The sequence below is a fragment of the Furipterus horrens genome, unplaced genomic scaffold (genome assembly GCF_987537825.1).
Source record: "Furipterus horrens unplaced genomic scaffold, mFurHor1.1.pri manual_scaffold_4, whole genome shotgun sequence".
Taxonomy (NCBI): domain Eukaryota; kingdom Metazoa; phylum Chordata; class Mammalia; order Chiroptera; family Furipteridae; genus Furipterus; species Furipterus horrens.
Genome location: NW_028327174.1, coordinates 38,575,011 through 38,587,335, shown reverse-complemented (window position 1 = coordinate 38,587,335; position 12,325 = coordinate 38,575,011). Strand labels below are relative to the sequence as shown.

Sequence of the window (12,325 nt, the reverse complement as noted above, 5' to 3'; positions counted from 1 at the left end):
AACTAGATGCAACATTGCCATTGCATTGCCCGGGAATGAGCTCAGTAAACTCGATCATAAAAGAGGCCGCACAAAGGATGATCCAATCTTATGAAACTGTATAGGAAAGATAGTGAAGCCACAGAAAAATGTATGCTCTGAAATGATCTTCTTAATCAGACATTTACAATTTGACTTTCCTGATTCAACTTTTCAGAAGAGCTAGTAAAGTCTATCAGCCACCCCCTTCTCCTCACCACCACCACATAAAAAAAAAAAAAAAAAAAAAAAAAAAAAATCCAAAGAACTTTTTCTTCGTGAAAGACATCTTTTTTTTTTTTTGGCTCCAACAACAACAAATACCCTGACAAAGAAAAAGAAATTAAAAGAGCTTCCCAGCACTCCAAGTTCACACTGTGGTTAATGGGAAATTTTATTACTGCCAAGTGGATTGCCAAATCCATTTATTTCTGTTACTGGCATTTCCTAAATTCTCCCAAAATGTCAATACTTTTTCAAAGCAAGCATCTGCTTTCAGTTTAAATGAATGTGTCTTGAGATTTTAGACAGGAGTCCAAAAAGTTTTCTAAATTGATACTTAACAGGTCTTTAATTACTGAAAGAAAATGTGGTGAAGTTTTATTTGCTTTTGCTAAATATCTGTCATTGAGCTAGAGCCAGGAAAGTGAGATGATGCAAATGTTTTTACTTAACACACAAGAAAAACTGTCTAGTGCTGTATAACCAAAGGGGAAATTCCCTGTGAAACTACAAATGTTCAATGGCAAGATTTGCACATTATGAACAAGATCTAATTTCTACTTGATGTTTCTCTTATGAAATCAATGATGAAGATGTGATTGGTTCCAGGAACCCCTTCTCAGGAATTTTAGCCTTTTGGAAGTTCCTGGGGGAAATGTAAGAGAGTGGTATTTAGCTTACAGTGTATGAGGAGCTTTTTATTTATATGTGATGACTATATGGATAACACAGGAGCTAAGACTTGGGTGCAAAATAGAGGAATTTCACAAAGAGCTTCTATGAAAGAGAAAACTGCCTCTCCCAATTGCAGTATTGCCCACTGTATCCCTCTACCTTCCAGCCTCCCCACATCATGGGGCATCCGGAGGTATCAATCATCTGGGCAAATCAGCTGGCCATTGTGACCTTTCTCTTTGTCTCAGGAAGTCATCTTTTTTTTTTTTTTAAGTTTCCTTAATCCTGTTTTAGTTACCCTTATATCAAGGAACAGTTAATCAGGCAATCCCATGTAGTAATCAGGGCAGAGTTTCTTAAAGCATAGGCTGAAGGCCACCCTCAACAGAATCACCTGAGGGGCTTATTAAGAATACTGATTCGTTGGCCTTGCCCCAGGTATATTGAATTTTATGGGGGATCCTGCATTTTACCAGACACTTAATGATTTTTAAGCACTAAAATTTGAGAACTCTCCACTTCAGGGAAAAGTGAAGACAATAGGTTAGTTCGTGGACGAGTGTCAGTCATCAGCTGGTGACTTAGAAATTCAGATAAGGAAATTCAGAATGCTCGGAGGCAAGAAATGTTACTTAACCCTGGAGCAGTTTTACTCTCACCTATCCAGGTGTCCCTAATAGTTCCTTCAAAGTGAGTTGAAGCCCCTAACACAAGCCCTGACTGTCCTCAGTGTCCTTAGTGTGACCCGAGTTTCCAACGTGATTCCATGTTTCTTTCTGTGATTCTAACTGCAAGTGTGCCTGTGGCTAATTGGAGGGTTATGTACTGAGATTGACCTTACCAATTTCTTCACCAATTCAGGGTTATTTAATTCAAGCTTTTTCTACTTAATTTAGAGAAACAACCTGTGGACTTGGTTATCTAAATTCCATGCTTGGTCAATTCAGAGGCAAATGTTATTTTCATATTTCCCCCTTTTGAATTGACGTGTTGATTCATTGTAAATGGATAACAAAGTAACTCTGCATAGATGGGGTTTACATCGACAACAGACTTCTGGTTTCTATAAAATAGCTTATTAAAGAGCCAAAAATGAATGCATTAGGAAGTTTTAATACTGTTAATGCTGGCCCAGGGGTGATCTGTACTATCAGAATACGTTGGGCATTCCCATGATTAAGGAATTTCATGGTATCTATTTGAAATTTCCTGCTTCTCTTTTTACTTGGAAATAGCTGCTTAAAATCTTCTTTTCTAAGAGGCTTTCCTGGCTTGGCTGAAGAAGAGGTTCAAAATTGCTTCTGATTCTTTCATGCCTAAATATTCACCCGTAGCAACCACCCTTAGAAATGAAGACCCACTCCTTGGGGTGGCTTACCATCACTGAGTGAATATGGAACTATCAGTCTATCATTTATGCTTTCTCAAGTCAGTGTTTGCCTTAGAATGAGGTTTCCAGGGGTAATGCTTCTGTTTGTTACTGTTGTTATTTTACATTTAGAGTGACACTATTTACTTGTATCGTCGGCAGCCGTCCATCTCGAGAGACGATGGTATAGCTTCTTAAGAGTCTATCTGCACCGCCGAGAATGGTTGTGCAGTCCGACTCGGGAGTGACACGGTATCTGTCTCCTCCCGTGTTGAATCGACATCTTGCGATGACGCTGGAGTGTCCTCTCCAGTGAAGCTGAAGCTACAGAGCCTGGGCAGGGTGATATGGAGGGTCTGCTGTTGCCCATGCAGCAGACCCCCCCTCTCTTCGCAGCTGAAGGGCCCAAGGGAAAGACGGAGTCAATGCAGCTTGGCTTCAGGTGCGCCGCAGGAGTTGCCGGTGTTGACTACAACGTCAAACCGCCTTAGGGACTCCGGCTCCGGATTTTCTGTCGGGGTTTACTCCCTTAGCCTTTCCCCTGAAGAGGTATGCCGCAAGGCAGCGGAGGTTTTTTGGAGTCAGAGTTTTCCTTCTCTGTTACTTGTATATTTAATGATTATTATTACATTAAAAATCTATTGTGATATCAGACACAGGAAAAAAATCACTCTAGAGTTTAACCTGAATTTTTGGGGAGTAGTTTAAAATATGGAAGTATATTACTTTTGAGGGAATTTCAGAAACACCACATTCTACTTTATTTTTAAAAATAATTTAAAAGTAAAAGATTGATTTTAATGGGTGATTTTAGAAACATTAAATAGGCTAATAAAAGACAAAACATACATAACGCCTACTGTGAGCCCAAGACACAAGGAGGTCAGATAATTTGCCGAAGGAAAACACAGCCAAGTAAACTATAGAAGTAAAATCCAAACCCAGGGCTGGTTTTTGAGTCTGTGCTTTTAATTCCTATGCAGACTTAAGGTAGAGAAGCTGCTTAGCAGTCCCTGGTAAGTTAGAAGGTCAGGTAAAATGAAAACTAAATTCATAATTTTTTTTTTATGACTCCAAGCATTGGGTGCTTCTTTCTTCCTTAGGATCACTTCTATAATATAGAAGGAGGCATAGAAACAGATATAAAATGGATTATATTATCCAATTAAAATAAATAATGCAAAGGAATCACTGTCCTTCACAGGGAGTAAATGTTCAGCCAACAACTGTTGGGAAATGAAGTTTGAAAACCTTGCCTGCTTGACACATTCACTCATAGACGACACTGCACCCTCCTGGGGAGGCCGTGTTGGGAGCCCTTCACATGCTGAGCCCGGCCTTGGGGGAGAAAAGTAATGTGGGGCCCAGTTACTCCTTAAAGTGTTGAGCTGGAGGGCAAAGAGCAGCTGCCCCTTTGGAGGCCAGAACGGGGCTTCTAACAGTGAATCCCCTACCACCTTTTTTGTTATGGAGACACAAAAAGAAAACCAAATCCTAAGAGAGGTAGCATATATGCGGTTGCTGACTTTGTTACATGTTTAAGAGCTCTGATGAGGCGATCATGCTGTGAGCTGGTTAAGTCCCAGGAAGCAGAAGTTGCATGGGGAGCAGGGGAAAGCCACCTGTGAGGTGACAGGCAAGAATGCCAGGCTGAGAGGCACAAGACCTGGGGGTGAGGGGGCGTCTTCCTTTTTGCTTGGGACAAGTTACTGAGGCCCCTGCATCTCCGTTTCCTCTACTGTAAACCAAGGGAGTTAGACTATACCCATAATTCTCAAATCTGGATGGCTGTCATATCCCTATGGAGAGCTTCTGGTGAAGAGGCCAACCTCAGAACACTAAGGTCTTTTGAAAAGCATCCCGAGTGGTTTTAAGGTACAGTAAGGGTAGAGAAGGAGTAGGTAATCTTTTAGGTTCTGGAGAATAGATGTGAAAGGCCACCCAGTCTAGCTGGATCGGTGGACACCCGGGTATGTTTAAATATTGGTCAGAACCGTGACATAGAGGGTTTTAAACTGAGAGTCTGTAGGCAATAGGGCATTCATGAAGATTTTATATAAGGAACTATGCTGAAAGCAGTGCTGTAGGAAAAATGTATCTTTCCATTGTCTGTATGTAGTAAGAGGAGCAGAGAGAGGGAACTGGGAACAGGTTGCAAACTAAGGGTATTGATTCAAGCACGTTAGCAAGCAAACCCAAGTAAGGTGCACTACAGGCTGCAGTAATCTAGTAGAATTGTAGGAATATCGTCCCTTTTTTAAAAATATGGGATAATTATCAGAGAGACATGGGCCATAATGTAGATATGAAATGGATGCTATTCAGAAACAGGTTGAAATGAAGTTAAGTTCTCATGAGTAATCATGTGACTATGTGGCCAAGGAAGGTTCCATTTAGATGAATTATCTGCTATAAGTTACTGTATCAAAGCCACACCTATTTCATAAAACCCCACCGAAGGGTGAGCAAAAGAGTGACTGCAGAAGAAATATATCTTCTATTTCTCTCTATATTACTATACGTACTATTTCTCTCCCTTTCAGAAACTAGAACAACAAAATGACCACATATTAATTTTGGAGGCTTTCATAAAAAGCATTTTAAAATACCAATTAATATGGCACATGCCAGACCCTTTTGGTATCTAAAGACTGGCTCTCAAAGGCTCTCATGGAAAATAGAGTCACCCAAGGGTGCAGAGCCAAGAGGAAATGGCCTGTCTGCCTAAGTATTTGCATCTTGCAATACTCATACTAAACAAAATTGTGAGATACAGTGGTTCTCTGAAATTGTGTCAAGTCTCTCAAGAGATTCATAGAAATGCAGTTTTCGTAAAAAAATTCAAGTTCCCTCTAAATAACTTTGATGCTGAGCTTTCCATGTGTCACACCAATGTTCATGGACTATGGGTTGTGTTAGTGGTAATTAATCTCAGTGAGTTCATACATAAAAGATTTAAGCTGCCGCTCTAACTGAAGATTTTACTGTCAAATTTTTCGGTATTTTTTTCCTGCTGATTTTGAAGAATACCCAAGCTAAATTATGTCATGAGGGACTTGATTTTTCAGCCTTAATTTCCTAAATCCACATCTTCCTTTGGATTTGGAGAGAATTTCTAAGTTAATATTAATAAAGATATACAGAATTCTTGGAGGAAGAGTTCTGCTAACCATGAAATCAATGGTAAAATTTACCAGGATTAAAAAATAAGTTCTTATTTAAAAAGACATCAAGGAATACTTCAAGATATATTTTAGAATAGAAACTCAAGAGGATGTAAACACAGTGGACTTCTACAGGCTCCTACAGACAACAAACAACACATGTTTGTTGGCTAAAATGAATGAATAAGAAAGCAGCACCCATAGAACTGTAATGCAAATGTTGTATAACCATGCAACTGCAAAGTCACATCCCAAAGACTCTCTACTCAAGGACACAGGTGTTACGTTTTGATGCTAGGGCAGGACTGCACATGGAGAGACCAGCAGGAGTTAGCTAGACCCCAAAAAGGAGAGGATAGCATGGACAGTCACCTTCTTGGGGAAAGAGCTGACATATAAAAAACAATGATATATGTTTGCTAAATTGAGTAGTTAAATGCAACGTATATGCTGGAAACATGACTTCTTTTTCCAAGGTCTATGATAGAAGGTTATCTTCCAGGTAAAATCACCTTGTAATATGCTGCTTCTAACACTTGGAACTCAGGCGTGGGAGTCAATGTTAGTTTTCCCACTATAGAACTTTCTCCTACAGTGACTGAGGCCGTTGGGGTTTTGTAGCAGAAATGACTCTCAGTTGCTTTTGATAATTCATGGAGCAATTATGCTGAAATCTCAGCGTGGATACAGACTACCTGAGAATCTTTTTAAAATGCAGGCTCTGATTCAGTGGGTCTGGTTAGGGCCCGAGACTCTGCATCTTCACAAGCTCCTAGGCAATGTTGCTAAGACCAGTCCGTGAATCGCACTTGGAACAACAAAGTCCCAAGAGGTGAATTTATAAGTAGTTAGACTAAGTAGATGTGGTGTGATAGAAGAGCCCTGGCTCTTGACTCAGAAGACAGATTATGTGAATGTGATAAGTCACTTGGCTTTTCCAAATCCAAATTTTCTCATTAGAAAAAAATGAGTTTAATAAGGCAATAATACCTGCTGCGTGAGATTGTTATAATTAATTATAATTATTAATCAAATAATATATAATTAATTAATTAATATTAATTAAATTAATAATGTTACATGAAAATTGACCAGAGCATATGGTAGCTATTCATTGCTGACTAAATGATTGTTGATCCTAATTAGTAAGAACGTAAGCACTGGTAGCTGGTAAAGATGGGGCTCCCCTTGGCTGTGTGCTCTCTAGTTCCAGGAGTTCTGTTCTTTATTCCACTATTCCACTTCTTTTCCCAGTTGCAATACCTAGCACTTAGCAGATGATCAGTGTTTGTGGAATTGTATTAGTAGCAAAGTTGATCATTGCCAGTGGATATTTTCAGCTTCAAAGATACTGATATTGGGACAATGACGCAGTGTTGCCTCATGGCACTAACAGGAGAGAAAACTGTAACCCAATATAATGGTAATTACTCTGGGGCAATAGGTACTGTTCGAACAAGAAGGATAATTACTGGGAGAAGATTAACATGAAAAACACAGACCCAGCCTCAATTGTTAGTAAAAATATGGTGATAAAATAGCTGATTGTTATTTGCAAGCCAGTAGTTGCAATATTTTCTAATGTTTTAAATCATGTGTAAAGTGTCATCTCTCTTAGTTATAAAAACAAAGACTAACATGGGCAGTTTGGCTGGCTTGTCCCTGATGGGTGGCTCAGCCACTGTAAGGAGCCCAGCCCCCAGGCACTCAGATCATCTTCCACAGCCTGGGAACTGGCTCCCGTGCCACCCAGGGAATGTCCTCAAATTGCTCCTCTGAGAGTCTAACTTTCTGGCTAACAAACTTGAAAGATATTAAATAAAACTCCCAAAAAGTGCATAAGAGGAAATCAGTGAATAACCTGCAATATCATTTATGTCTTAACATCTCTTCCCACTGAGAATTCAGAGACACAAACTGTTGACACCTTGAGACAGTGTAGTTCAATGCATTTGCAATAAAACCCAGAGTGAATCAGTTACTCTTTGCTAAAATAAATTAGATCTTAAAGTCTAATCAGAGGATTAAAACAAAGTTGTATTAAAAGATGTTTTTTCCCCTGTTGTAATCTCTAGGTCCCAGGAGAATAAAGAAGAGGCTATCACTTTACTGAAGGATTCCATTAAATATGGTCCAGAGTTTGCAGATGCTTATTCAAGCTTAGCTTCATTACTGGCTGAGCAGGTAATGGTTTCCATTTAATTTCACGTAATGTTTTTTAAATTTTACTGTTGAATGGATAAGTTAATATTACACAGATTTTTGGTACTCGTTGTTTAGTTTATAAGCTCATACTGGATAATTAATCCCTTTGTCAGTTTTCCTCTTGACAGAAATTACAAGCATAGTATTCTCACTCTGATATTTTCTGTGTAGTGTAAGTGATCTTTAGACAAAAATGGTTCATTATAGGCCTTGGATATGTTCTCTATCACTTTGGGACAAAATCTGTCAAGAACAATACACAGTACTTGGTGGTTTTACCACTATTTACTTATCACATCTTTCTGGGGGAATTGTTTAGATACTAAGATCTCTAAACTTATTATGGAACAAAGTATCAATCAGCTTATAGGTCCAGTGTCTCAATACCCGTTAGAAGATCACAGAGCCTGATAGGACAGGCTCCTGGGACAGCATTTCTCTTGGCATAAAATAGAGGGGTGTTTTAATTCCCTCCTTCTTTTCACTTGTGTCTGAATGATTTGGTACCACTTTACAGTGTGCTGGGTGCCTGCCCCCTGCTATGGGGAAACAAATGTAAGTCGTCTTCTCTAAGTTGATGGTACAGTTTTGTTGATGCACGTAAGTGCCCTCGATGGACAGTAGCTTCTGCTCTCATGCAATTGCCAGATTGTCTTTAAAATCAAACTCAAGCACCACTCAGTTGGCTTAAATATAATGAATGATTTGGTATTGCATGTCAGGTATCTAGGGATGCAGTTTGCACTTGAAAGACTTTGGAGGTTTCACCAGGAAACAGAATTAAGACATTCTATGGATATTTACATGTCAGAAATGATAAATGTAGTTGTCTCGCTCTAATATCCTACATATACATATATTGTAGGTGGGCTTTAGAGAAAAGCCCATGTCTATACTGGGTGATTTTAGCACAGTATTTAAGCTAAAATGATGATGGCTGGGTTCTATGGTATATACTGGCAGACCTCAGCTGCTTTTGGCTTGCACTGAAACAGACACAGTAGGGATTTTCTGAAGAAATTATTGGCTCCATCATTATTCCCTTTTCTCACTTCATCCAGGTCCTTTATTTTCATAAGAAGACCCTCACCCTGCTAATGCTTGACAGGCTGTCTTGCAGCTACTCAGGCGTGCGAAGCATACTTCTCACTCAGGGCCTTTGCACTAACTGTTCCCTTTGCATGCAACCCTTTTCTCTCAGACATCTTAGAGTTTCCTTCCTTGTATTATGCTGGTTTTAGCCGAAATATTACCATATGGGAGAGGTTGTCTGTGACTACCCTTTCTAACTGTTAACCTCACACTGCCCACCATGTTCTCCATCACCTTACCCTGCCTTACTTTTCCCCATAACATTTATCACTATCTCTCATCTGTTTATTTTCTTGTGATCTTTCTCCCACCACTATAATAACTGAATGAGAATGGCCGCCTGTCTTTATTCATGGCTATTTCCCCATGCCTGTCACATTACATGCAACCAATACATTTTGCATAAATAAATGAATCAATGTGAACTGAAGAACATGGAGGCCCTCCAATCCAGCATGTATTCTAAATTTACTCTTGTGTTACAAGGAAGGCTGGGCATGTGGACCATACTATTTTGTAAGTGAATTGTGGCTCAGTGTGATGATGTTCTTGTCCTGCACTGAGGAATAGCCATGTGAAATTAGTCATTTTACCCATGGGGACAGGGATGGGGTTGAGGCCAGCACCTCCTACATCAATCAGTGGCTTCTTTATGACATCTTAACAGAGAAATTTCTCTCATGTTTCAGTATTAGGAAAGCCTTAGACTTTTGAATTACAATATATATATATTTTTTAATCTAATGCATGAAGAACCTTGCAAATCCTAGAAAGGTCAAATCTATTTTTATCCTTGAACCCCACCTCCAGCAAAAAACTAATCTGGACCATGCAATCTGCTTTTCTGTGAGTGCTGCTTTTAATCCTGGTTTATGCTGACTTTCCTTAATAAATTATTTTATTCAGTTTATGTTCTATAGTTTTGAAAGCTGCCTCAGTTTCTTTGGGAAATAATGAGGTATAAGTAAGTAAGTAAGTAAATAAGGCACTGTATTAATAGTTCCCACTTATCTTTTTTTCACAACTCACCAGGACAGATTATAAACATGAAATTGCTCTTCTTAATGAAAATGACCCTTAAGATAAGTGACAATATCAGTGACCTAATAGTCCTAGTAATAACACGGCATGTTGTTTTGGGGGAGCTCTTTACAGATATTCACACAGTTCCATCTTTCTGTAATGCCATCTTTTCTTTCTCTCCCTCCAAAACCTCCCTATTTTTCAAGATCCAAGTCAACTCCACTTCCTCCCTCAACAGTCTTCCACCTTCCCATCTCATGGTGAGTTATATTGTCTTGAAGCTCCTATAACTTTTTAGGAAACACATATCAACTAATCATATACTTTTATTTCTTAAATTAATATCTTGAACTATAACTTAAATAGTTTTCCAGGTTTATTTTCCTTGCAAGGCTACAAGTTTGTTTGTTTGTTTGTTTGTTTGTTTTAATAAAAGCAATTTCTTCTTTGTATACATATTCCTTCACTAGGGCTTAAGATAGTTTACCGTGTAAGGCAGGCATTCAGACAGCATGTCTTAACTTTAGTTACTGTGGGATTCAGTTACTCTATGCTGTGCTATTATAAGCATTTGACAGTAAACTGGGACACCCGGTTCTAGACCTCACTTCATCATAACCAACTGCTCAGACTTGGGTGACAAGTACTTTGTTTCTCTGGGTCTCAGTTTACAAATCTGAAAATTGATAAATACTCTTTAAGTTATCCTCACTGTCACTTAAGCCTCTAACACTCTAGGGTGTCTAAAACTATCTTGTTTAACATCAAGTAAATGCTAATAAATATTTCATGAATAGCTTAAGGCTCCAATGTAATTAATGCTATTGTTTCTATACAAATAAAATATTAATATGTTAATATTGAGAAAAGTGACTTGCCTTAGTATCTGAAAGTTTCAGTTACATTCTTTTTCCAAATTGATGAACTCTAAGTTCATAAAAAATTAGTATTTCAAAAATGATAGAGATGGTTAGTGACTTTGAAATTTTTTTTAGTCCATTCTGTAGTATCTTACTATTAACACATTTTATAGATGGTGAAAACAAAAAAGGACGGCATATTTACTTTTCTCATCATCTATATTTAAGAAGTATCAAATTGCCTTATTTAAAATAAATTATGTTACAAATTTATTTTTTTGTGAATCACAATGGCAAGGTGATATAAAGTTATTGCATGTCTCATAGTTGAAGTTATGAACAATTTTTACAAAAACCAACTTGTGACTATGGCCATGATCTTTTCTTACATACAAACATCACATCTTTTGCCAGTGTTTCTTATTCTAGATTCAAATGTAAAATGCTGTGAGATCTAAGAGTGTGATTGAAAGATTGAAAGGTTTTCTATTCTGCCCCTTTGGGCAGTTGACTTTAACATCAAAGAAACAGAGAGGCCAATCAGTGTAACTCAGGATTGCCTTCACTCTCTTTTAACATCTTGTCCTCATGATTTGAATTCTTTAGTGATAAAAAGAATGCTTCAGATGCACAAGAAAACTATTACAGGAAAAGCCACCTAGCTTCATATTCTTTGGAAGCAAAATGATGTCTTTTTTAAGGGGGGAGGGACACAACCTTATTTAACAGCATTCCACAATTTTAAACACCCAGGGTATATGAAAACAATGTTTATAAACCTTAGTCAATCAAAGACACACTTGTGAAACTCCCCTCACAGGTCATCTACTAGGGCCATCTCTGCACATGGATAGCCCATTCTTACTGTGGTTGGGAGCCAATCTAATGTTAAAAAGCTCTTCCCTACACTGTACTGAAATCACCTGCTCTGTAATTTGTTCCTTTTGGGCCTAGTGTCACAGAGAGCTTATTGAGCACAGCTTGTGAGCACAGTTATCTTGTCACATCTCTAATAATCTCTTTTCTAGGCTAACTCCACTTCTTTCAACTTGTTTCTCATTTACCCTGGTTTCCAAATACTTTCCTTCCAGTCATGTTGCTTTGCCTAATCTCTGAGTTATCTATTTTCTCTATGAGTATGTGGCTCCCAAATTGAACTGGCTTCTCAAACTAATTCATAAGCTCGGGGTAGGATAGAAATACTTCCCTGGCTGGAGATCCTCTGTATCTATTATGTCACGCCCTAAAATGGATAATATTCGTTGTTTAGTACCCACGTGATAATCTGGCCCAGCCTGGAGATACAGTCCACTGAAAACGCTAAGAAAGTAAAGATTTGTTAATCCAGGTCTCATCATTTTGCAGGCAAGTTGGTACAGCCTGGATGAAAGAATTCATCTTTATATCAGCCTAAAATTTCAGGACTTTTTAGTCCTTTTCTTATGCCATTTATTGTATTAACTACCCTTCCCAGCTATTTTAGCTGGCAAATTGAGTAAGAATAGCTTCTAGTTATTTATTTACATTGTTAATAAATAACATTGCCTGGATCAGTAGCAGAGCACCACATTGTGGAATTTTCTCTCCAGGTTGACCTCTATTTTACCCAAGACTCTTTAGGTACAGCTATTCAACTTCTGGATAATTGGTTGAATTAAATGAGGAGGGGCCAAAAAACCCAGAATTTATTTATAAAA

General features: G+C 38.4%; 1 protein-coding gene across 1 annotated transcript in view; it reads left to right on the top strand.

Moving 5' to 3' along the window:
• Positions 1-12,325, top strand: part of TMTC1 (transmembrane O-mannosyltransferase targeting cadherins 1) — a 236,827-nt gene that overhangs the window by 202,284 nt on the left and 22,218 nt on the right. Inside the window, exon 13 of the mRNA XM_090272969.1 lies at positions 7,524-7,632. Within this exon, the coding sequence (XP_090129095.1) occupies positions 7,524-7,632 (109 nt within the window). The remainder of the gene's footprint in view (positions 1-7,523; positions 7,633-12,325) is intronic.